General features: G+C 36.8%; 1 protein-coding gene across 1 annotated transcript in view; it reads left to right on the top strand.

Moving 5' to 3' along the window:
• The window catches only part of SRRM3 (serine/arginine repetitive matrix 3), an 80907-nt gene extending 53416 nt beyond the window's left edge, over positions 1 to 27491 (top strand). The window contains exons 13-16 of the mRNA XM_032216115.1: positions 12395 to 12741; positions 16766 to 16981; positions 21262 to 21399; positions 27302 to 27491. Coding sequence (XP_032072006.1) covers positions 12395 to 12741; positions 16766 to 16981; positions 21262 to 21399; positions 27302 to 27491 — 891 coding nt within the window. The remainder of the gene's footprint in view (positions 1 to 12394; positions 12742 to 16765; positions 16982 to 21261; positions 21400 to 27301) is intronic.
• Positions 27492 to 27979: the final 488 nt, after the last annotated feature.

The raw sequence follows: 27979 nt of genomic DNA on the forward strand, positions 1-27979 counted from the left end.
TTACTTGCAACTTGTTTTGACTCAACTCTGGCTAATGAGATTGTTGCATTGGATGGCACTACTGCTCTATTTGAAGACTCTGAGACTCTGACCTTAGGGACAGTGTCAGGCGTTACACGATTTTCTGTTGCCTGTCTCTTCAAGAGGCATTTAGCTGTATTGAGCCATATGTATTGAGACTTCATTTCTGGGTGAGGGGTGTTCAGGCTTGGGCTGATCACAACCACTGGTGCATCATGCTCCAGTATGGAATCCATTACCTAAAAACAGAGCTCCTGATCTTCCCAATTGTTAATGATTTATTAAAGCAAGCTCCTGCAAATCATCTTCACAGAGAACTCAATAGGGCTCTGTATTTCTGCTCAGCTTACCCATTCTTTTTTCTTGATCATAAGCCTTACCTCCATTTTGTTTCTCAAAACAACATTTGCTTTTTGTTATTCTTATCATTTTTATTTTTCTTCTTTCCATATACAAAACATACATGCATGTACACATAAACACACAGTATAGTATTTATTTCATTACTCATTTCAATTTTATGCTTTTTGCTTTTAAAACAAAGCTTTAAAGCATAATGTGACTTGTATGCCCTGAGATATGGATAAATTAGAGAACAAAATGGGCTTTGGAAACCTCAGTAGAGGCCACCTGATTTTACTATCTGCCTGAATCCCTATTCCAGCATCAGTTTCATTGAAGCAGATAATTTTTTTCTCCAATATCAGCTGTGATTGAGCAATCAATTCACTATTAATGCAGAGATCCAAGATAATGATTTAATTTCAGAAGAAATAACCAATAATAGTTGGATGAATCCAAGTTAGTGAAACTGCCTTAAATCCTAATATGTAATCTATTAATATGCTTCACATCTCTGAAATTTGAGAAATATTTATTTAAAAGTGATTTTTTTAAAAAATAACTAGATTTAAACATTCTAAAATAAAGCCCTTCTTGTCCTGCTTCACATTTTCCTGTTTTAAATATCAATGGCCAATTATCTGAAACTGTACTTTTCTTTAGCCCCAATTTGAAATATGACATTATAAAGCTTGATCTCTTGCCCAGTAGAAACAGGAAAGAGGGTTAGAGGGGCCTTTATTTCATTTTGATTTCTTCCACTTTGTAATATACAGAAGTGCAAACCATTTGCTTTTTCTTTTTTCTCTATTGTCATATATATATATATATATATATATATATATATGTATGTATGTATGTATGTATGTATGTATGTATGTATGTATGTATGTATGTATGTATGTATATATATATATATTCGATTCCCAGCAAGGGTATGGCTAGCTGATGAGAGCTAAATAGCTTGAAATAGATCTATACTAGTCTCCCTTTATTTATTTATCAGCATAAATATAACACACACACACATATATATATATATACATACACACACACACACACACACGTGTTACTGTAGAACCCTCCAGACAATTAAGAAATGCACAGATATCTTTCTCTATTTATTTATGACTCTTAAACATTTTGGTCTCTTAGATTTTATGTTTAAAAGGGAAGACAATTACATACATTGTTAAATAAACTTTACTTAAAGTTTAGCTTTTGCCAAGTAGAAAGATATGTTAAGCTGTTCCAGAGATTCTTTTAAGATAAAAGGCAGAAAAGTTGGAATAAAATGAAAACTTTTGAATCCAAATATATTCCAATAAAATTATCAGAAAAAATCAGAATATGAATTATCTTCCTTCACTTGGTCATTAGGCTAATTATAAGATTCCATATCCTTATCTCTGGTTTTAGAGACACAGAAATTAGGAACTTTTTTGCATCTAAACCAGAGAGGCATACAGTGATATTCCAAACAATAATATTAACAATGTTGAATTTAATTTTTATTAAGGTAACATTAAGCAAAATCAAACTTCATTTTTGTTCTGCCCAGCCCTCTATTTATCCTGGCTCTACCCACCTTATAAAATGTAAACACAACACACCATTAAAGATTACAAGCTGCCTGTGCCCTGAATTACTAACTCCACATTAGTATGTCTCCAAACACCAGCTACTGGAGAATAGGAATTGGGGAGGACTGTAGCCATCGGTAGAAAAGGATGGAGGTGAGGAAAACTACTGCACCCTAGTATTATGACACAAGTGCCATCCTTTATCTATCCTTGGTAGAACACCAACTTCTCTGAACTGATATCTTTGGTAGGTTTTCAACTTCTAAAATAAAATCAGCAGTATTGCTCTCACTTATCCCCAAATCATCCAATTTGCTCTGGAAAATCAATTTAAAACAACTTGAGAGGTAGATATAGGACTAAAACTCTATTAAACTCAAAGAGATGTTGACTTACCTTCTAAAGAGAACCTTTTAATATTCATGTCAATTTTTCACACTAGTGGGCCTCCTTTACAGCTCTTTCTTTCAGTCCATACACTACCCTCTCATTTCTCAATGCGCCTCTCCCCCCCCCCCCCCGGTTATATCTTTCCCTCATGGTCACCTGATATAATGCCTCCATCTTTTGAGGGAAATTACTTTTGGCCTTTCCCCATTACAAAGAGAACCTTAAATCTTGACATTTTCTGTTTTCATCTGCTGCTTTACTTGCATGCTGTTGGGACTTTTTGTTTCCTTTAAAATTTTTAAATGTTACATAGTAACTTTTTAAAATTTTATTTCCCAATGGCTGTGCTATTTAGACAATTGGTAAATTTGCCAATACATAGATAGCAAAAAATATGTTTACCTTGATGGATTAAAAAAAAAGAAAAAAGAAAAGCTGAGTCAAAAGAAAACTCAGAGCAAAGCAAAGGGGTCTGAAGTGCATTACTAAAGAGTCATTGTCTTTTTCCCATTCTGCCCTCCAAATGTGGAGATTATTGTTTCTTTTTTTATTATTGCATTCCTGATCAAACAGAAGGTAGGTATTTTTCTCCCTCCGCACGTTCACTTCTACAGATCAGCCTGTTGAAAAGCACCGTAGTTTGATTAAATGTTATTTTTCTGTCTTTCTATTTCTCTCTCTCTCTGTATCTCTCTTTCATTCTTTCTCTCCTTCTTTCTCTCTCCTTACGCTTGTCTCTTTTTGGTGGCTCTGTACAATTTTCATTGTATTTTTTTAAAACAGCTACAAAATCATGCTTTTCTTTTTCCCCGTGTTTTTTCTTTCTTTTTTCTTTAAAAAAAATTGTTATATTGTTAGAATGCATTTCTGTGTGTTTTCAGCTCTTCGATCTTGTGTTTGTTTTCATAAATGGTATAATTATGTCAGCTGATTTGATTTCCTCTGTGTGGTTTAAGTATGATTTTTAATATGGCTGATTAAACATAAGTCATTTAATGATCCCCATTAAAGAATCTTTAAATAGAGGGACTATCCATAGAATCCTCATCATTGTACTTATGTACTGATTTAGTGGTTGCTGACTTTGCAAAAGCTATGAAAAAGATCATTCCAAATATACAGTAGTAATCATAACTTTGTATACTGTACACAATTCAGAAACATAAAGGTTTCTATTTAAACCAAAGCATTAGTTTCAAAGGAAGCAAGAATTATTTTAACAACCTTAATAATCTTAAAATATGACCTAGACAGGGTTTGATAATGAAGTACAATACAGGTAGTCCTTGTTTAGTGACCACAATTGGCAACAACAACTGAAATGGTCACTAAGTGAAATCATGAATATGTTACTTCTGCTTTCCTTTGTTCTACAGACTGGGAAGGTTGTAAATGTGAGGATTGGTCATAAAGTTTCTTTTCTGTCACCATCATAACTGCAGATGGTTGTTAAATAAGGTAGTTGCTAAATGAGGACTGACTGTATACATTTTTAGTTTGCCACAAACATTTATTTGTATTTAAAATGGTGACTCCTGATGATGTTCCAAGTTGGGCTAGACTTCATAGGACATCACTTCATGGAAAGTTAAAAGAAGTTAAAAATTAGAAGAATAAGATAAATGCCAGTGTATGGCTAGAATAACATTGTTTTGGAGTGATTCCATTGACTAGATATGACTCTGATGCAACTTTCAGGAATGTTTACAGCAAAGTAAGCATTCAGATGCCTTTTTTCTTATTGGGATGACATTGTCAAACAATGTAGGAAAGCAGCTTCTCTGATGGTTTGCTCTCCCACTCATTCCTATGTGGCCAGTCTAGGATATCGTCCCTCCTTCCCTCAAAACCTCTCCACTTTGTCCCATATATTTTGAATTATCTTAAGAAAATGGACATGATTAGCTCTAAAACATATGAAGTTTTTTTTAAAAAAATAGCCTTGAAAATACCGGAAAGGATAGCCAGCTCTAAAAATTCTTGACCTAAATCAGGTGTTTTTCGCTGGACTTTAAACTCTTCTCATTCAGCAAAATAACACATTATAAAGGGCCATAATCAGTAAGGATTTGAATTTTTGGAGGTCCTTCTCCATCCATTCCATAGCCAATTACTTCAAAGGTTACTTAAAATTATATCCATTCTTCTTCTCCTGTAAAGTTTACTTGGTCATCCTTTTGTATACTCAGATTTTTTTCCCCTCCTTAGCTTTGCTTAGGGATAAAGCAGCCTTTCCCAACCTAATGTCCTCTGGATTTAGCTTTGGTGGAAGCCCAACATATCTGGAGGGTACTGGATTGGGAAATATTAAGGTAAGGCAACTGGTGGGATTGGCCTCGACCTATTCCAAAGCATAATCCTCCATCCTCTTTGCTATACCCTTTTGCCCCCTGTATTCTGATATCTGAACAAGAATTCCTCAGTCCCTTATCCTCGTGTGTATGAACAGTAACACTATAGGGTTCCTCCCAAATTTTTCAAGGCTGGCAAACATTTGCTTGCCTGTCATGGTTCACATTTTGGGAAGCAGCAGCAGAAATTAAACATCTGCTGTACAGTAAAGCAAATACCATTATCACCCAAATCTTAATCCTACAAAATACTGAATGCCAGGAAGCTCAAGCTATGTGGTAGATTTCAAGATCTGTTTTTGATATTGACTTTCTGCAGTCAATTGACCTAACATGCAATACCTAAACAACTGAATTGGGCCAAACAATGCACACACCCCAATAGAAGCATACTCCACTATGCTTCCAATTATTTTCTGGGGATAAATTAATTTGCTCCATCTAGTGCATGCTTATAAGCCTCCTATTTTCCTGGTTCAAATCAGACCCTCCTTGCTTTTCCATCTTATACTGTTTATTGCAGGGGACATTTGTAATGTAGCAAGTCTGACTTGCATCAAGAAATGTCCAGAAAGCAAAAGATTGTTAGAGGTTCCTGCAAGATAGTTCACTGATATGGAGACCATTTCTCCAATGATCCTCCTCTGATTTAATGCACACATTCATAAACACACAAGCACAACCTTTTAATAAGCTCTTTTTATCAACCAAGCATAAAGCATTTTGCAGTCTACCAAAACAGCACTTCAACTCAGGTTAAGAAGCACAGAAAGATTGGAATTACTTGCAGTATTGGGATTCCCCCATGCATGTCAGAAAAAATCTAGAAATGTCACAACTGAGCTCAGTTGTGGACAAAGCCCTGCATAACGAAACAGGGCTTGGAAGGGATGGATATATTACCACAGTTGTCTAGTTAATTAACTCATATTAGAATAATTACACATGGAACAGAAAGAACAATCTGCTCACCACTTCTTGATTGATTTTTCCATCATAATTTGACAAATGTAATCCTGCTGGAGCAGAATTCAAGACAAATCCATTATGGAAAAAATATTATTTGATCTAATGCTGGCACCAAAAAAGTCAAGGTACATACTTTGTAGGTAGAAAACAACTATGTCATCTCTGTACCTCCTGCCCTTTCTGGCCTGAATCAGATGGTTTTCACAATCACCACCCCAATTCCAGTTCCAGTACGTACTTAACACTTTGAAGGAGTTAAAGACTGTTGCCTGAGCTCATGGTGGTGCTAGTTTGGTGGTGGAAATGCTAACTTTTCAGAATGACATATACTGATTTCCTTTTGTTTTCTTGTTCATGCTGAAGCCTCCATAGCGTGCCTCACTGGTAGGTATATACATTTTAGAAGGATTGCTAACTCTCTTGAGATTTAGTTGGGCATGCTTGGAAAAGGTAGATTGGCCACCAGCTGAGCCCAGGCCGAACCCCCTCAGCAGGATTGCCATTAACCAGCCCCCTGATGTTAACCAGTGGAGCTCCTTAGATCCAGCAACCCCAAAGCAAAGGGCAACGTTTAGATACGTCCTTTTGCAACCACTGCCATTTGAGAGGCTATTTTGACCTTATTGATTGATTGATTTAAAACATTCATTCATATAGTTGGCCATCTTACAGCCAACTCTGCAATCGACTTTGAGATATGATATACATGTTTTTGCCAATGGAATATAATTCAAGTGATTGAAATTTACAGAGCCCAAAAGAAAGAGATTCCTTTCATATCCTGACAAGCTTGCTAAAGGCTTTCCAATCCTTTCCCAATGTTCCAGTTTTCAAATCATTACCCAGTTTTTCTTTTGAGATTAGTTAGAGGATATTTTTCCTTTTCATAGATGCATGCAAACTGTGTTACAATTTTTAAAGTTCCAATCCCTTTCCCCATATTTCTACAAGTCAACTCTGAAATAGTAGGAATAGGTGTCTTCTATCTTCCTTTAATTTTTAATAAGCCTGACATATCTATGACAGGACATTTTAGAAAATAGAAGCATTATTCCTGCTGTTTATTGGAGTAGTTTTAGACCACTGAGCATCATAAATAGGTTTGGTTTACAAGTTTATTAAAAAAAACAAAAGATGGAAGAGACCCTTCAAATATCTCATTACCCACTCTGGATTTTCTTTTCAAGGAAATTACTAATGGTAGCCTGTCATAATTAGCAGCACTTGTCCCGTGAGAGATCAACTGGCAGTGAAATATTTAGGTTTGCTTCCAGCAAGATTCATTGTGTATATCTTTTATAATTCTTCAGAATTATTAAAATCCATTTGCTGCCCCAGTATTTATTATCATTTATTGTTTGGAGGATTTAAAATAGATAGCTAAGTATATGGAAACAAGTAAAAAAGATTAAAGGGACAAGGCATACTTAGCTTGGAGAAAAAACAATTATTGTGTATATGTTAATGCTCTACTGCAGTATTTTTCAACTTTGGCAATTTGATGATGTGTGGACTTCAAATCTCAGAATTTCCCAGCTGACATGGGCTGGCTAGGGAATTCTGGGAGTTGAAGTCCACACATTTTCAAGTTGCCAAGCTTGAGAAATACTGCTATATAGATTCTTGAAGGACTATCACTAAGAAATAAAGACTTGTTCCTTGAGGCAGATTTGAGGAGGGGGTTTAAGTTAGAGAAGGAAAAATTAAATTATAGTAACAGGAAACTATTGAAGATAAAATCACTGACAATAGAACCAATTATTCAGAGGATGAGTGGACTCTCCCTTCAGACATTTTTAGTAATCAGCAGTTAAAGATATACTATGAATTAAATATAAAGGGAGAAGGGAGAAAGAAAAAAAATAGATAATATTGGTACATCAAGAATAATGCAGTAATGCTTTACAAGTACAGAAGTTCTTTGTGAAAGCGTTCCAAATACACGAATGTGGTTCCTTATTTCTATCAGTGAAATGTTGGGGGATTACACAAATAATCTTTTGGTTTAAGAATTTCCAACCTGGCATTTTCCAAAAATGTTGTACTATATCCTATACCAAATGGAGCTATCAAGTCATGTTCAGAATTATACCTCATCAACATATCTGCAGGTCACCAGGCTACGACAGACTATCTCAGATGACAGAGTTATATTAGCATCATATAGAATTATAATATTGGTAGAACATGGAGAAAGAAAAGAGAGTCCTCATTCCTTAAAGATTGTTTAAATATAATTTATACATTCACACTTAATGTGACTTAAAAACCACACATTACGAAACCTGTGCCACGAATGTTTTGAGTTCTGTATGATGAACTCAAGCCTACATGATCACAGATGTTGGACATTGTATTTAAAGATTTGGCAAAAAGTCTACTGAATTTTTCTATTATGTGTCCCCAGAATTTCACTGAGTTTAGTAATTTTCTCAACTGCAGAAGTTGTAGTGGCCATATGTTTATCACAGAAACACATGGAGAAGTCCCTTCCTTTCTTCTGACCCAGAGTTTCACCACCTTCCCACATCCAGCCTCTGAGATTTCTTCAGGTGTTATTAATAGTCTAATGTGCCTACATTCTTAGCCAAAAGAGCTAAAGATTTGGTGGGCTGGATTTTTTGTTTTGTTTTTGGAGAGGTGATGTTCTTAAGCTATTTCCCAAACTTTAGCTTTCTGAAGCCTTAAAAAACAAGTTCTAAAAGTATAAAGTATAAAAAAGAAAAGTTGCCCTTGAGCCAAGATCAATGTCTGCTGATACCACCCATGCAGTTTCTAAAATCTGTAGAGATTCTCAGTTATCCAGGTCACGGTTGTTCCAAAGGTGCTTTTTCAGGAGGCAACTGGACTTTCTTGTTTTTTCCTTTCAAAGACATTTTGCTTCTCATTCAAGAAGCGTCTTCAACTCTGAAGAAGCTGCTTGGATGAGAAACGAAACGTCTTCAAAGGAAAAAACAAGAAAGTTCAGTTGCCTTCTAAAAATGCACCTTTACGACATGCCATTTCTTGTTAGCATTACAGAAATGAATTGCTATGGCTTTTCCCAAAATATTTTTTCAACTTCCCACCTGATCCTGGAATTCCTAGGTGGCCTACCAAATGCAAAATAGAGCCTTTTTTGAGTTAAAAATAATAATATTTCTGAGCCTAAAAAACCAAGTAGAAGCTTGATAGGTAGCATTCCTCATTTTTGTTGTAAATATGTAGCACTTTGTAAAGCAAATCCCTTAATGCCATTTTGTCCATTATTGTTTTAGTTCTCTTACTGTAAAAGAAACAAAAAAAGCATTAAGTTCATAATTTTCTCTTTTTGCATATGGATATGCAAAAGTCATAATGCTTTGACAGTACTACAAACCTCAGCAATTCTGGCTCATTGCTTTCCTGGGGATTTGTCCCCATAACATAACATCCCAGCTTCGGATCTGGGGAAATATAATATCCATTTTAAAGATAATGCCAAACATCTTGGAAACCATATATTCTTGTAATTACTCTTTTACCTGCAATCATAAAAAGAGAATGCTGGTTGTCAGTGTCTATATTGATTACTAGATAGTGAACAATTGCAATATTTGTAAAATACTTCATTCCTTCACTGTCCACTTCATAGTCATCCTTAAGATTCCCTTTGATTGCCATATATATATATGTATATATGTATATATGTATATGTATGTATGTATGTATGTATGTATGTATGTATGTATGTATGTATATATATATATACACACACACACACATACACATACACATACACATACACATATACACACACATACGCACACACACACACACACAAAACATCTCCTATTGGGCTGAAAAGAATGACTGGCCCAAGTCAACTAGTCTACGTCCATGCCTAGGGAAGGACTAGAATGCACAGTCTCTTTGTTCCTAGTCTAGCTCCTTAACAACAACAACAGACTCTTCAGAATCAAAGTGCCCAGTGGTGCCTATTATTTTGATCTTCTGTAAGACTAATTCAGAGGTAGAACATCTCCATAGCATGCCAAATTAGTAGAGATATTTTCAGATAATCTCTGATGGGTGTTTGTAATACTAAGCCACACACTTATTTTTAATTCCATTTTGAAATAACCTTGATAATAATGTGAAGGCCTTTTCTTACCAAGAAAAGCCATAAGGAGTTCCTATCAGCATCATGATGTGTATAGATTAGCCTTGCCTAATCTGATGCCCTCCAGATGTGCTGGACTGCAACTTTCATTTTGCTCATCCAGCAGGACATTTGGAAAGCACCATTTTAGGAAAGGCACCATGTGTAAGGTTATTACTGTTTTCATTTCGCTGGCTGGAAAAACTAACTAGAAACATGGAAAATATGGATTTGTTTTAATGGGAATAAGGCATTGTATGAGGACCCAGATTGTTGGGGGCAATATGCTGACTCTCTGTAAACCGCTTAGAGAGGCCTGAAAGGCCTATGAAGCGGTATATAAGTCTACTGCTATTGCTATTGCTATTGCTATTTAATTATTATAAGCAAGTAAATTGGTGTTCGTAGGCCCACCCAACTTAACATGACTGGGGCAAACTACAACTGGGATTCAGAAATTTGAAGGCTACCTTACCATGTTTGTTGAAAGAATTTGAGAAAACCATTAAACTTTTTAGGAAAAGAGATTTGTTATATGATCCAGTTGCGTTCTGTCATTCAGTTGTTCAAGGAAAATTTACATTGGCACAGCTTCTTATTCTAATGAGGGAATTTTTGAAACTGCTCTGTGAAGGGTGAGACTGAAGATCCATGGAAAATTACAATTATCAGGGTTTCCTAGGAAAAATATTATGGTAACTTTGGTAAAAAAAAGTTTATAAATGCTTGAAGTATAGAGAATCTAATGATCTCTGTTTATGCTGATCTATGATCATAATAAAGATTTGATTTGGTAATTATCTCTGTCACTTCTTCTATCTTGATGCATTATTTACAGTGATGGAATTCTGAAATAGCACAGAAGCCATGTTAAGCTTTTCTGTATCACAATAATTATTTCTTAGAACAAGAAATATCTGTTATGGCTATATACCTTTTTGCTTGTGGGGGGAAAGCCCATCTCCTAAAGTACATGTTTCCATATTAATCCCATGGCCAATTTTCCAATGATTAAAGATAAAAGGGGTAATGCAGCAGTGAAGGGAAAGATTTTCCTCTCTAAAGAAAGCAGAATCCATTAACCTATAATAGAACTATATTAGATGAAAGGAAGAAATAAGGGAACACTGCTGTTCTTCTGAAACATTTCTCAAAATACACCTGGTGTTAACCAAAGCTAATGGCACAATTGAATGGATGTCACCAGTATGGTATCCTTTCAATGCACAATTTTCAATATCCCCAGTCTGCATGGCTGTGGAGAGTGGAGGAGTTCTGAATTAGAGGACATGGTTTCTCAGGATCAGAGACAGAATGAAACATCAGGATAAGGAGAGAAATTGCTTCAAATCAGCAGCAGAAAAAGATGAAGGTGGGCTTCCTGCTTCAGGTCTGGGGGTTACAAATTTCTCAGATTCCAAATCCGGATGGAAACCACATAGTTGGTTGGGTTGTGCTAATAAGACACCAATCACATTCAACTCTCCAAATCAATAAATAAATCCTCATTACCCCCATGTTGTCATTGCTTCTTCATGGGAAGAAAGTCAAGGCACCAAGACCAGTTCTTGATGGGTGTTTTTTTTAAAGGAGCCAAACAGAAGTCCAGTTCTGACAATTAACCCAGAGAGAGGAACAAAGAGATTGTTTCTCTCCTTTCCCTAACTGTTTGCAGCAAGGCCCTAGGAGACAAGGGTGGTTTTGTTTTTTTATTTCTCTTCTCTCTTTCTCTCTCTCTCTCTTTCTCTTTCTTTATCTCTCTTTCTCTCTTGCATTTTTGTCAATCTAATGATTCACTTATATTGCCCAACTTTTCCCTTCTCTTCATACCTTACCTACTAAAGGAGGAAATGCCACTTTCTTGGTAAGTGGACGTTAACCAAGAGGGACTTAAAAAAAGTGGTAATTTAACAAAAATATTATAAAGTGAAATTTAAAGAGAAATAAAAGAGAATAGAACGCTGGTGGAGACTCTGCACAAAGTTCAAAACCCAGGAAGAGTTCAGAAACTTTTCTTTGTTTATTTTCAGTACTGATGACATTTGTGGAGTTTCCTTTTTGTTTAAAATTTGTCCCCCCCCCCCATCCCTTTCCCCTTCCATCATTTCCATCATTTCTTCCCATATTTCTGTCTTTTCTTCTACTCCTCAATTGGCTATCAACAAATAAATTTATTTTTTTAATCCAACCCCACATTTGGACTCCTGTTTCTAATCCTTTCTTCATCCCATAATATTCCCTCATCCACATCCTCCCCTTTCTCTATTTTTAAATATCATTTTAAACCATTACAAAAATTATATATCATGTAATTTCATTTTTCCAAGGTGATTCCCTCCTCCCGATTGAACTTTCCCTCCTATTTACATTTGGTTTTGGTTCATTTTCTGTTTTGCATGCCAGAGATTTGCATGAGCTGCGTTGTTTAAGGACGAGATATTGAACAGGGGATCGAGGTGCAGAGTAGTTTCTGTGTAGCCTGCCTTATTCAATCATTGTGCATTGCCGTTGTGAACTGCAGCTTTTCTTGTTGGTGGGGGGTTTCTTTTAAAAACCTCTCCTCTCCTTTTTCTTTCTTTTTCCCCCTCCTGCTCGCTCCCTTTTTTTCATTCTGGCAGAGGTTGGGTTCCCTGTCGCCTTCAGCCAAAGGGCACATAAAGACCGAAACCCTATCGCTCCACGCCAAAGAAAGCAGGGGAAACAAACATGGGGCCAAGATCCCCCGGAGGTCCACATCCCCAGGGAGATGCTCTGGAGGAGACAAACCCTCCCACAGGCGCCACACCAGATCCACATCAAAACACAAGCGCAAAGGGCGTCGCAGGGCCAAAACCTCTGCAAGCAAGGAATCATCCTGGTCGGTCAGCCATACAGGATATAGCAGTGACTCAGAAGGGTCTACCTATTCACATCAATACCACGCAACAACCGGGGCAGAAAAGAACCACAGGGTACATCTGAAAACGTAAGAGCCAAAGATTGTGGTGCATGTATGACTAGTTCAGTGCATGAATGAATATTCAATTCAAACATCCAAACCTGTAGTCAAGAATACTTCCTTGGATGAGATTCTATCTGGGATTGAGTTTAGCTGTATTTCAGTAGCAATTGGGTAGCTTTTGACAGTCAATATTTTGAGTTGAGCAAATGTTCATTGCGTAAGTCACATTCCTGGATTCATTACAAATTTGCAAAAATGGGTTTTGTGTACCCCATACCAAAAAATAAAAGACCATCTGTTTTGAAAAAAAAAGTGAGGACTGATTACAGTTCTTAAACTTTTTTAAAATTCCTTTTGAGAGGAATTTATGTAAAGTATATCCTGTTTCTAAAGACTCCAGATTATTTGGAGCAATGGCCAGAACACGCTTGATTTAAAGATAAAGAATAATAAAACCAAAGAAGAGATTTGAAATGTCCCACAATTACACTACATATAGGTCACCTGATCAGTCACTGCAGCAAGATAGATTTAAATTTAAATTACAATAATGTATATTATTATAATGGTAATAATTGAGTACTACTACCTGCAGGATAATATCCTGCTTCTACAGTGGGATATATGTCAGCCATCCTAAGATAAAGTTCTCCAGAAAGCATAGGTATGCTGTAAATCCTGAAATATTCTGTTTTCTTCCTGTTCTTCGCACATAAGATGTCATTTAAAATAAAATTCTGCTCCATGTCCTGCTGATGGAAACAGCGCTGTCCACTCAAATATTGAATTGGAATAGCTTGAAAAAGGAATTTTCCCTTTTTGTGATAATTTAATTCCAACTTGAAAACTGAAAACAAGTCTAGAAAATGTGTCAACTGCTTAATTATCAAAACAAAGTTAGATTGCTTGACTGCCTTTTCCCCACTCTGTTTTTCATTAAGTATCCTTTTTTGAGTGTCCTTACATTGTATTCGTTTTAGAGCTTTCTCGACTCTTAGTTCCATCTTTCCCTAATTCTGGCACCATGATAAAATGCCTTTATAAAGAGCCACTAATGAGATCAATGGAGAGATGTGACTTGGCTTTACAGTGCCTTGAATGGCACAATGGAATGAATGATGGTGTGACAGACTTCATTCTTTCCACATTTGAATCTATTCATATAAATTAGCACTTGCACTTTTATATAAATATGTATACTCTTTGTCCCCTTGTTTGGTGATATGTATATGGCTATCACACCTCCTGACATTTTTGACTGTCCTATGTTTTCAGCTACCAGTGAGGAATTTCCAGCAAGACCACAAACAAGTAGACAGTCTTCTTCACTGTCTTCATCCTCTCTATCCAACATGTTCATTGGTTCATTTTCTCTGAAATAATAATAATAATAATAGTAATAATAATAGTAATAATAATAATAATAATATAATTATATATAATATAATGACAATGCACTACAGTTTACATCCACGTGGTGATACTGATAGATTATATCTGCCCCAAAAATCAGGTGGCAGAGGATTATTACAAGTGAAGCAAACAGTTGAAGAAGAAAAACATGCACTGGCTGATTATTTAAAAGAAAGTCAAGAACATCTATTAATCGAAGTAAAGAACAAAAATCTACTGAAGGCCCAACAGACGAAACAAGAATACAGAAAAGATGTGATAAAATCAAGAATGGAGAGTTGGCAGAACAAAGCACTGCATGGCCAATTTCTGGAAAAAATAAAAAATAAAGTGGACAGTGAACAAACTTGGTTATGGTTAACAACAGGTACATTAAAGAAAGAAACAGAGTCACTAATCTTGGCTGCGCAAGAACAAGCTATCCGCACAAATGCCATTAAGGCCAAAATCGAAAAATCCTCTGATGATGCCAAATGCAGACTTTGCAAAGAAGCTGATGAAACTGTTGATCACATACTCAGCTGCTGTAAAAAAATCGTGCAGACTGATTATAAATTGCGGCACAATTCAGTAGCACAAATGATCCATTGGAATTTGTGCAAAAATTATAATATTAAAACAGCAACAAACTGGTGGGAACATCAGCCTGAAAAAGTCACCGAAAATCAGATGGTCAAGATCTTGTGGAATTTCCGTATACAAACCGACAAAATACTGGCACATAATACACCAGACATCACACTGGTTGAGAAAAATAAGATCACAATCATAGACATCGCAATACCAGGTGATAGCAGGGTTGCCGAGAAGGAATATGAAAAAATAGCAAAATACCAGGACTTAAAAATCGAAATTCAACGACTATGGCACAAACCAGCAGTGGTAATTCCAGTGGTAATTGGCACACTGGGTGCTATTCCAAAAGCACTGGAATTACATTTAAAACAGTTAAAAATTGACAAAATCACCATCAGTCAAATGCAAAAAGCCGCACTGCTTGGATCTGCACACATATTACGAAAATATGTTACGACGTCCTAGGCCTCTGAGTGGGGCCCGACTAGTAACCAATGCCAAATCTGGCGAAACAACTGGCCGCTGTGATACAATTGTATAATAACAACATATAGACTAGACATGAAAGAACTGGAGAAGATAACAAAATACAAAGACCTACAAATAGAAATAGAATGACTGTGGCAAAGGCAAACAAGGGTAGTACCAATAGTAATAGACATCTTGGGTGGAATCTCAAAACAATTGGAGCACCACTTGAGTACCATTGGCATTGACAAATTTGCCATCAGTCATTTGCAAAAGCTGGGAACAGCTTCTATCCTGTGACAATACCTATAACACCATCAAACATCCAGATCTGCCTATCCCAGGTCCTTGGTAAGGACTCAATAGGTAGACAAAAATGCCAAACCCATTCTGAACATCTGGCTGACTGTGTGGTGATCAATATTAATATTATTATTAATAATAATAAGCATACCTCCTTCAAGAATATTTTCAACACCATCAAATATCTGCTTATCTCAAGTCCTTGGAAGGACTCAGTAGGTGGACAAATCCAGTCTAAGCATCTGTCTGGTTGTATGACCAATAGTTTACAGTATATTCTACAGACAGTTACATCCTAAGAACACTGCAACATCATAAAGGATTTCTGCAAGACTCTTTTCCATTAATTTTTCCCAAGTCTTTATAGCCATCTAAAGGGTGCCTATTCAAAACCATGTGCTTTACTTTTGTCATGGACCAGACTCAAATAATCTTTAAATCAAGGAAACAGGCAGAATCAAAAGAGGAAGTAGCTGTTCACAGGTCCTATTGCCCACCTTCTTTCCATACCTGTTTCTGACATGGTAACCCATGTCTTTCTATGGAAGAGATTGGTAGAGAATGCCACAACTGGCTTTTCTTTTCACGGGAAAGGAAAATACTACAGTAGTATTCACGGCCATTAGGTGATCATTCTAATGACCATATAAATACCCTAAGGATTTATTTAAATAAGATGTCTCATTCTGTTCACAAAATTAGTAGAATTCATATCAGTTCTTTGGAAAGCACTTAGTATGAGCGAAGCAAATGGCATGTACAGATAATAAGATATCTGTATTTGGGTTTGCATCTCTTCTAAAACAAATCTAATGCAAATTTTCAAAATTGGTACTTTCCAGATTGTGTTGAGATTCCAACAACCAACATTTTCTATTGAAAATCTTGGGATGTTAGCATCCCAACATATATATGAAACCATCAGATTAGGACAGATAGATCTAAATAGCAATCTCTTTTTTTGCTGACACATACAGCATCTGAGAAAATATGCAAGAGTAATGCACTGGAGTAATGTAATGAATAACTATATTAGGTTATCAGCTGCTTTTGACCATAACAAAATTGAACTTCCAGATTCAATAAGTGAAAACGTATAAACAGCTGAGGGTGCAAGTCAGGAGAACTTCTCTGGCAACTACAGGAAGTGGGAGCTGTATTAGATAGATCTGTATTCTAATCCAGAAGGCTTTTCCTAGGTCCTTGAAAGGTAACATACTTTGTGTCCATATCTTTGTACGGCTCTGATCTTGAGGCCATTTAAATTTTAATCCACTGCATCTTTTAGGGCAAAAGAGAGGCACCACCGGGGAAGACCACATAGTTGTTCTCCGACTTCAGCCAAACACTCCAGACACAACTCTGAACGAAGGAGGAGTCTATCTCGAAGCAGTTCCTGGAGCTCCAGCCGGTCTCCATCAAAATCCCGATCCCGATCTCGGGAGAAGAGAGCTGGACGCAGCAGGACTCGATCGGGATCACAGAAAAAAACAACAAGCAGCAGGTATGGAGGCTGCAATCCCTACTTCTAAGAAGGTGGGGAAAGTGATAGTTCTTGCCTGAAATTTTAGGGGCATTTTTAATGCAATGCATACCTTTTCATTCTTTTTAAATTTTCTTTGCTCACACTATGATTTGAAGTATATAAAATGGTGAGAAAGTCACCCTTGCTTTTAATAATTGTGCATTTTGTGTACACAACAAACTGAGGAACAAATGCAGGACTCTTTATGATGCTTCTTCCAAGCCATGGTTAATACCTGTACACATATTACTTGGTTCAAAATATAAATATATTTGGTCTATTCTGTCCTGTTCTTCTCAGTTTGAAGAATGGAGAAAGCAATGGTAATTGCAGTTTTTAACAAAGCCCTTCCTGGTGAGTTGCATGCTCATCTGGTGTGAGTTATGGTCAAGGGGGGGCTTCAAAATTTTTAGCAACGGGTTCTCTGCCTGGTTGCTGGGTGAGCGTGGCCTAGTCGGCCTCCTGCATCAGGGGGGGGGGACTTTTTTGCCCTCCCCCTGGCTCCAGAGGCTTTTCTTGAGCCTCCTGTAGAACAAAAACTGCTTCCCCCAGGCTCTGGAGGCCAGAAATGGGCCCATTTCTAGCCTTCCGGAGCCTCCAGGAGGCCCGTTTCTTGTCCTCCCCAAACCTCCGCATGGCCCCTGCACTTACCTGGCATCCAAAATGGGCCGCATGGAGACTTCTGGGAGGGGTGGGGCAGGCTGGGAGGGGCGGGGTGGGGCCAGCCAGGAGTGGATTTTGGGGATTCACTGAACTGCACAGGATCTTTGCTAGAGGATTTCCCGAACCTGGGCGAACTTGGAGCAGCCCACCCCTCATTATGGTCCAATAAGAAGAGACCCTGATGCTGTTCCAGTGGAAATTAAGGGCTGCGTCAGGCCTTAAAACCAAGAAAGTTATGTAGTGTTTCTTCCAAGCAGTTTTCTTTATTGTTCCACACCTATACACAGAATCTTGCCAAACTGAAGTATCCTACTATCTACATCACACATATATTCTGAAAACTATTAGGAAGAGGCTAATAGTAATAGCTAATACCCTTTTTCTCTTACACAAACTATCTGAACTGAGCTGTGTCTTATTCCTCTGGAATGGACCCCCTCCTCCCTAGGGATGTGGCCCACTACATTCCATCACAGGCTGCAAGCACAATGCAAGAGAAGGGAACAGTGGTCCTAGAGTGAATTAGAGATGAGTTGGATAAATTGTGGTGTAACAAAATTCAGTGAATTGTCATGTAATGAAACTTAGATAATTAAATTAAACTTTATTAAATTATACGGCACCAAAGCATTTGCTCAGTTCCTTTATTTCTGCAGTCTGCCAATGCAGAAATTATAAAGAGTTCAAAGAGTGCTAGATTTGCACACTCTTTTGTACCATTTTTACTGGGTCAATTGAAGATTAAAGCTATTAAAAATGCTGCTTTTTTATATATATTTTATTTTCAGACAAACACAAACACACAACACATATAACATAAAAGCCTCTTCAATTACACACAGTGTGTCGATTGGTTACAAAGTCTTTCTGTGTCCTTTCAATAGTCCTCACTTGAATTTTATCAAAATTCACATATTAACAATCAAGACATCTTTGTATACATTGTTATTATGCTTCCTCCTATTCTAAGTCATTCAATCATTTTAGCATTGATAACATTCTCTAATAGTTTCCAATTCCATGTTTTTCCCATTATTAGTATCATCAATCTAATATACATGTATACAATGTTGTAATTATTAAACATCCATTAAGCCCAGCTATTATTACATCCTTTCAACGTAAGGCATATTAAATTTGAAGTAAATTTATATAAGATTTTATTACATTATCCTGAAATCATCCAATGATATTACCTTTATAACCTATTCTATATAGAATTGTTTATCTTTTATAAAAAGGCTTTTCAACATCATCTCCATGATCCTCACTTACAGTTTGTATAAGATTTCATATTATCAATCTAGTATATGTAAATGTTTTGTTATCATTATTAATCATTTATTTGACTATAGCTGTTATTACTTTGTACATTGCACTCAGAATTTAACTATATTCAACTAAATTTATTGTGATATCATTCTATTATTTTAGCATTGATAACATTCTCTAATAATTTTCAATTCCATGTTTTTCCCCATTATTAGTATCATCAATCTAATATATTTGTATACAAATTGATATAATTATGAAACATCCATTAAGCCTAGCTATTATTGCATCCTTTCAACATAAAGCATATTAAATTTGAAGTAAATTTATATTATAACATTTTATTACATCATCCTGAAATCACCCAATGATATTGCATCTTTATATTCTATTCTATATAAAATTATTTAACTTTGATAAAAAGACTTTTCAACATCATCTCCAAATCCTCACTTACAGTATTGTATAAAATTTCATATTATCAATCTAGTATATATAAATGCTTTGTTATCATTATTAATCATTTATTTGACTATAGCTATTATTACATTGTACATAGCACTCAAAATTTAATTACATTTAAGTAAATTTATTGTGACATTTCATTTCATCCTCCTGTATCTTTCCAGAAATAGTGTAGTCCAATATCTCTTGCCATTTGTAAAGTCTGTATTCTAAATGTTTTCTTGATAAGTCTTATGAGGACTTCTCTTAAGAACTTGTTGTTCATTATAAGAATTCTAAACCCATTATTATTTCATTATTATTTCTGCCAAATTTTCTCTCCTTTCTTCATCTATTTTCTGACATCCGAAATGAAGATCCTGTTCATCAATTTCTCCTTTCCGTATTTCACACCTGTAATTTCCCTCCACTCTGTTTGCTGTCAGTGTCAACAATTTTCTTATCACTTTCATATGTCTCTTATTTTTTCAGCTCTGTCCTCAAAGTTCATCGCTGTCCCTGTACTTTTTGTATTTTGATCTATAATTTCAAGTCTCTTTAATTCTCTCTGTAATTATTAAAACTTTTTGAATTTCTAAGAAAATTCTTTGCAAAGTTAGTGCCTTTTCTTCTTCATGTTGTGCCATTTTCCAGGTTATAAACACTGCCAAAACATCCAAGACTTTTTAGGTCAAACAAATTCAGTGGAGTTTTTCAAATCAAAGCTTTCTCTTTCCTTCAAAGGAACACCTGTATCAACAAAACATTTTCACTGAGCCTTTCAGTAAACAAAGCTTATAGCTTTATATTGCCAAGCCTCTAGCCACTAGATGGCAGTGTTACCTCTTTTCCATCTGTTTCTGCCTCTGTCCGAGAGAGGAAAAAAAAGTGTAAAAATTACGCTCCATCCAAGCCTTACGAAAGAAGAAGCTTTAAATCCACGAATACAAAAAATGGAGAAAGTATAGAGGAAGAAGGAAAAAAAGAGACCAGTCCAGTTTAAAAATAAGAGGCATTTGTAAAGAGTCCATCCATAGAAAACAAACAAAGTTAAGGTAGAAAAGATAACACGATCATCTTAAACCAGAGTTAATTCGCCGCTTGTTTTCTTCTGTCTTCAATTTTATTTTAAATTCCAATTCTTTTTGGGTTTTCCCTTCTCTAATAATAAACATTTTTCTTACCAATTTGACACACTCCTGTACTGCTTCTGTTTCAGAGGCTTGTCCCAACCTTCTGCAGCCATTTTGGTTGCTTCTCTTGTAGCTGGCAAAAAGAGTTTTCTCCTGGATCAATCAGGGGCTTTGCGATGCTCCTGAGATCAGCAGGACATGCTCTTCTCTATCACTGTTCCTTCAGAACAGTTTAGGTCCAAAAGGACCATCCAGAAACAGAGATATCGACAGCAATCCTGGAGACCAAGATTGCATGTCATGTCGTTGCGACGTCAAGCACCACCCATCAAAAAATGCTGCTTTTTAAAGATATTGGTAGGTTGGGAGATTGGTTTTGTTTTGTTTTTTCAGAAATAAATTGCTTTTTCAATTCCAGCAATAGCAGAATATCTGCCTTATGCAGTGCAGTTTTAACGTTAATATTTTATAAGCAAAGAGAGACATTTGGACATAGACAATACATAAACATGTAAAATAAATGTTATATCTGTGTTACAGTATGGGTTTGTTTCTAGGCCTGGTGGAAACTTGATTATTTTACCTACAACACATAGCCCAGGATGATCACAATCTCATAACCTGAACTCCTCAAATCTATATGTATGTATGTATGTATGTATGTATGTATGTATGTATGTATATATATATATATATATATATATATGGAAGTAGCATTTAAATGTGGTTGTTTTTTTTAACAACTAGAGAGAAGGACAATGAGCCACGAACACGTCATAGTGACACAGAACCAACCCGTGCCCGACGACGTTCCCGCAGCTACTCCCCCATCAGAAAGAGAAGGCGTGATTCTCCAAGTTTCATGGAGCCTAGAAGAATCACTAGGTAAATATGAGATTCTCCATCCCTATGGCAAGCCCCTGAACATGTGGGATAAAATTTGTTGTTTACAGCAGATCTTGGAAAAAAGCTTTTGAGTTTCATAGAATTCTTTTTCAAACAGAATGTAGAATAAAAAAATTGAAAAATAAAATAAAATGCTTGAAGAATTCATGGCAGATAATTGCTGATCTGAGAACTTGCAAAGTGTACAAATGCAAACTGATTTCAGAAGAAAAGGCATTCTCTGAAATTTTCAGAAATCTAGTCCTATCTAGTGATTTAAAAATTCCTTGATCTGTATTGTCCAAACACCTACCTTTCCAGCGATAACAATGCAGCATATGCCTATCACTCACAGATTTCCCTGGAAACAGATTTACATGTCCTGCTTCATATAGAAAAATATCTTAAAAATTGATAACATTAATATTCCTCAATTTAATATCAGGAGAAAAAAAAAGACATCCAAAAACATTGTACTAACAGTAGCAGTTGTATTAAAACCAGCCTATGTTGAAGAAACTTGACATTAATAAGTAGTACAATTAAGCCAAGAAATTTGCATGTTGCAAATTTATCTCTGTCTGTTTGGGGAAGATTCTGCAGAGTAAAACCATCGTAAAATAAGATAGGCCAGAACATTATCTCAGCGCTGATCACTGGCTGCTAGCAGTTTGGCAGATCGACTCTCACCAGGCTCAAGGTTGACTCAGCCTTCCATCCTTCTGAGGTGGGTAAAATGAGGACCCAGATTGTTGGGGGCAATAGGCTGACTCTGTAAACTGCTTAGAGAGGCCTATAAAGCACAGTGAAGCGGTATATAAGTGCTATTGCTATTAATAAAATGTTGTTTGAAAATCACCTAGTCACTTAGGTGAGGTGGGCTGTTTAGAAATTTGATAAAATAAAATAATAACATAACATAACATAACATAAAAAATAAATAAAATAAAATAATAAAACAAAATAAAATAATAAAACAAAATTGAAAGAGTTCAAAAAAAGAAACCTTAGGAGTTGGTTCAGAATTAATGTTCAACTAGTATTAAGACCAAATAAGTAAAGATGACTATGAAATTTAGCTGAATGTTACCATCTTATAATTTCAGAATTTGTATAACATTTTCATAATGTATTATACTTATACAGATAATATTGGCATTAATGGAAACATTTTCATTTAAATTATTTAGCATTTAAAATCTTTTCATCTCTGAAAGGTAGCTTGGAAACATAGGTATCTACAGAAGAAGAGAAAACTAAAGGTCTTATCTTTTTTCACTCTTATCTAGAACTTGCCTCTTTCTATAATATCTAACTCCATAGAGCAGTCAGCCCCAAACCTGACTATGTGCACAATTTGCACATGTATTTGAGTCCCAAGTGTTGTTCCTGCATGTCTACTGAGTTCTTTGTCTAGAAAAGCTTTTGCTTTGCCTGGCATACAGATAGTTTTCAACTTATAACCAGATTGTTTTGTTGTTAAACAGGGCAGTTGCTAAGTGAGTTGTGCCCAATTGTATGATCTTTTCTACAAGAGTTATTAAGTGATCACATCAGCTAAGTGAATCACACAGTTGTTAAACAAATCCATCTTCCCCCGTTGACTTTGCTTTGTTGGAAGTTGGCTGGTAAGATCAAAATTGTGATCACATGACTCCAGCTCACTACAACCCTTGTAAATACATAATGGTCGCCAAGTGCCTGAATTTGGATGATGCAATTTTGGGGATGCTGCAATGATCATAAGTGCAAGAATCAGTCGCATGTCACTTTTCTCAGTGCTGCTGTAACTTTGAGCAGTTGCTAAATGAATGGTTGTAAGTCGAGGACCATCTGTACTAAGTTCTCTATTCCTTAAAAAAAGAAAAAGTCCACATATCTTCAAGCAGCTAAGGTTGAGAAACCCTGTCTTAAAAGTTTTGGTCTGAAATGTCTGTAGAAAATACACAGGAAACATATTTGGGGGGCCAAATTCCCAAGATGGTTATTACAGAGAGTCAGTCTGCTTTTTCCTTCTTCCTTCCAGGTTCTCTGCCCCGCATCCCACCCCAAGTTACACAGAAGCAAACCATGAGTCAAACTAAAGTTAAATGTAAAGCCAATTCATTAACTCACAAAATTAGTTTCATGTAATTCCTTTAGTTGCCTTTCCAAACTCAGACTACTCCAGATCTCTCTGACTTTGAACATCAGTGGTGGGATTCAAATAATTTACCAACCAGTTCTCTGCCCTAATGACCACCTGGGTAGGCGGGGCTCGGTGGTCATGTGATCATGTGGGCGTGGCCAAGTCAATGTCACTCAGGTCAATGGGCACTTTGCCTTAGTTGTTACAATGGTAATAAAGGTTACCTGGAGAGGCAGTTTCTGTAAGCAGGGCAATAAAGATTAGACTAGAAACAACACCAGAATGTTTCCTTCCTTACAGGATTAGCCATGTAAAGTGGGAAAAAACCAAAAGATTTCTTCCAACAACTGGTTCTCCGAACTGCTTAGAAAGTTACCAACCGGTTCTCCCGAATAGGTGCAAACTGGCTGAATCCCACCACTGCTGAACATCCTACTGGCCTCAGTCAGTTTGACTAGGATAATGGGATTTCTACTCTAGCATAGTTGGAGGACATCAGAAGTGTGCCTTAAAATTAACTTCACTCCCCTCTGCCTCTTCTTCCTCCCTTCTTCCTCTCTTCAGTTGCCACCAGCACTTTATAAACTCATAGGTTATTATCAAGGAATTTGGGAGTTTTTCTAATCAAATAATATAAGCCGGCCAGTGTCCACCTATTTGGCAGATGGGTAGCATATAGCTTATACATAAGTAAATAAAATATTTTGATTCACAAGTTTACTTTTTTCTGCACATATGACACCTACAATGCAAAATATTTAAAAGTCACTTCCTTATTACTTCCTTAATAATCACTACTCCCTCAAACTCACTATTGGAAGGCGTTCAGCTTTGTAGATTGAGGAAAATCTTTAGTCAAATCTAAAAGACAACTGAGCTCTATTGTGTCCATTATTCTTCTGCAAATGTAACTCCCTTCACCAACCAGTTCCCTACTAGTTCTTGCTGTCTTCTGCTTTGCTCCCCCCTGTTAAAGATGCAAATCTCTCCTTTTCCATCCTCTTTCAAGGTTGTTCCTGAAGAAACTTCAAGTGAAGCCCATAGCTGCAGGGCTGGGTTACCATGGTAACATTCCCTTCCATCAGAAACCTGCTGTGTGTCCTTGAATCCATCACTTTGTGAAGCTTTGTAGAACTATGCTTTATCACTTCCCTCTCTCTCTTCTCTCTCTCTCTCTCCCTCTTTCTCTCTCTCTCTCTCTCTCATCTCATTAATAATGGAGCTAGGATGATGAGTATATCTAATAGTTTAAGTGTTGCTTTGATTGGTATCTAATGGCTGAGAGAATTATAGATGGGTTTGGTGTTGATGAAACAGGTTGGTTTCTTTCTAGACCCTCCTATCTTCCTCACACATTTCATGTTCTCCACAGGGTATTGCTACACCTTCACGTTTCGACATCAGGAGAAGTTTATCTGGCTGCTGATGGGAAGAATATGACTTTTTCTTGTCCTCTAAGATTAGAGGACTGGATGAAAAAAGGGCTACATTTTTCACATATTTTAAAAATTGCCCCCTGGGAAATTTCTCTGTCTCCATGCTTTAGTGACAATTTGTCAAAAGGGTGAAATATTTTGAATTTAAAAAAAATAGGAAATGTGGCCATCCTTCTGTGTGATTTTATCACATGGGAAATTAAATCTGCCACTATGAGATAATGCTGATTCAATGATCTCTGACTGGTGTATTTTCAGTCAGTAAGGGCAAAACATTGCAAACAGAGGTAAGTTTTGAAGTGGTATAGAGAATTATTTTTTCTTCCACTCCTTTTCCATATGAAAATTATTCTCTAACAAAATGTCTGTTGGTGAAGATGATACATATATGCCTTTGAGTCAGTATTGACATTTGGCGACTCCCTGGATGTTTCTGAAGTTTCTGAAGTTTTCTTGGAAAGACTTCAGGAGTGGGTTGCTTAGGGCTGCAAGGATATAGCTGGCCCAATATCACCACCTGGTTTCGTGTTTAAGGTGGGACTAGAACCCACAGTCTCCTGGTTTCTAGTCTGATAACCTTAATCATTATTGTACACCAAACATTCCTAAGGCATCAAATGAGTTTCTTAGGCCTGAATCCATGTTGAACAAAACAACTAATTGACTTCCTATCACCCTGCAATTGGGGGCAATTTAACACACATCCAGACTGTCTAAGCAATTTGGGCACACCTTGCAGCATTGATTAGCCATTAATTTGGATCCAGCCTAAGAGAGAGATTATTTCTCAACATTGTGCCACATAACAGTACTGTAAGCCTAGCTTTAGTAGAAATCCTTGATACATTCAGAATAAAGATATTATTTGTATACCATCCATAGAGATATCTAAACTGGCCTGAAATGCAAAAAAGTAATGGAAACTCAAGTGAAATCTAAAAAGTTCAGAGTGACTCTGAGGTGCATGTACCAGATTATCTGAAACTGGAGGAATCTGAAGATTTACTGGAGTGACTGAAGGCAATTTCACACATACCAATGTCCAGAGAAGGGTTGCAAATGTAAATACACACAACCAATCTAACTGATTTCATGCCAGTCCCAGTATATTCAGTATATAGTCTATTCCAGGGGTAGGTTGCTGCCGGTTTTACTACCGGTTCACTTTGTGTGTGTTTTCGCACATGTGCAGAACAATTTACAGTGAACTGAGCATGCACACTCATTACAAAATAATATGGTGGCGACATCAGCAGCAGTGAGGGAACCTGTTCAGGAGCATGGCAAGCCTGGGTCGTTGCTGGTTCTACAACCCAGGCAAAAATGCCACTACCGGTTCAGTCAAACCAGGCCAAACCGGGAGCAACCCACCTCTGGTCTATTCACTCATTTAATTGCTTTATTCAATGCAATCAAGTTATGCTTCATCCAGGATACTCCCAACTGTTTTACTGAGCCTTTATTCAAGATCCTGTGATTTAGGTCAGTGATTCTTTCAGTCCAGTTTAACAGGCTTGAAATTATAATATTTAAATTATATATGTCCTGGCTTTGGACTGTAGTCAATGTTTATAGTTAGTCTACTGTATCTCCTGGGGCTTTAATTCTGTGGCCAATCATGGGTGGGCTTTTGGTCAGGAAATAATGCTTCTTTAGAGTGAGGCAGTGCTGCTTCCAGGAAAAGGTCTGCTTCTAACTAACATCTAACCTCTGTTTTTTACAGCTTTAATTCTCCAGTGTCTCCAGCAAATCACAAACATTATTAATTCTTTCACATTTGGTTGTTTTAGCTGTCTAATCCAGGACTAACTGCTGGTGGGGCAGCAGCTTTAGCACTGAAGAGTCCAGTTTAATAAGAGGAGGTGTTTAGGAGGAGTTACAAGTCCACTTAGTCTGATCATACCAGATAAAAAGGAACAAACTTTGTAGTTTAACCTTAAACAATTGCAAATTCTATTCTCCATTATTTGTATTAAAAAATAAGTAAATTATGAACTGAACACTTGAAACTCCTGTTAGAAGATTTCTACATATTATCATATTTATTTTCTGTATATCCATCTGACTTTATTTTAGAAATTTAAATTAAAAAAAAATGAATGGGAAGTGAGCAGACTTAACAAAACACTTCTAAGAATTCAAAGTTAATATGGTGACATCATGATAATCAGGACTGTCCACTTGAAGGATCAGACGATTGAAGTATCTATACACTGTTCCAATTTTTTAAAGCTGTCCTCTGTGCTAAAGCCAATGCCCCTTCCCCCCTCAGTTTCATTCACTTCATATTATTATTATCATTGCCAAGGTATGAGACTCTTTCTTTTTCTTCCCCCAGTGCTCGGAAGCGTCCAATCCCCTACTATCGACCCAGCCCTTCCTCTTCCAGCTCACTTACCAGCTACTCCTACAGTCGCAGCCGTAGTCGCAGCTATGACAGCTACAGCAGCAGCAGGAGCCGGACTCGCACCCAGAGCCGCAGTCCAAGCTACAACAGCCGAAGCAGTTCTGAGAGTACTGGATTTTGAGCACCCCCTGCCTGCCAGCCATTTTGAGAAATGAGCTGGTCCAGCTTTCTCTCCAATCCTGTCTCCATCCCCTTTTTCCAGGCATGGCCCAACTTAATTCCTCCACCAGAGCTTGTCTCTGTCATTTTTCTGGCCCCTTCAGGGACTCATCCTGGCATTCCTGGAGATGCTAGATGTGTCCTGTGAGCAAGGGCCTTATGAATTTGGGCCTAAACTTTAAGTGGGGAGTCAGAAATTCTGTAAGTGGGACCCATGTGCCCCAGGGGAAATCATGAAGCTACCTTTGAAAATGCAGCTCAGCAGAGAGGATGAAAAACTCAAATGGGATGTGACATTTTGGTGTGGCTCAAGTCTTTCCTGGTGAGGACTCAAATATATGGCTGCTTACATGGAGGAGAGGCACATTGCTCTCATTTCATTCTTTAATTTCTACCAGTAAAAGGTAGAAAGAATTCTTCAGAGGAATAATGCACCTATGATTCCATAAG

The sequence above is a fragment of the Thamnophis elegans genome, chromosome 4 (genome assembly GCF_009769535.1).
Source record: "Thamnophis elegans isolate rThaEle1 chromosome 4, rThaEle1.pri, whole genome shotgun sequence".
Classification (NCBI taxonomy): Eukaryota; Metazoa; Chordata; class Lepidosauria; order Squamata; family Colubridae; genus Thamnophis; species Thamnophis elegans.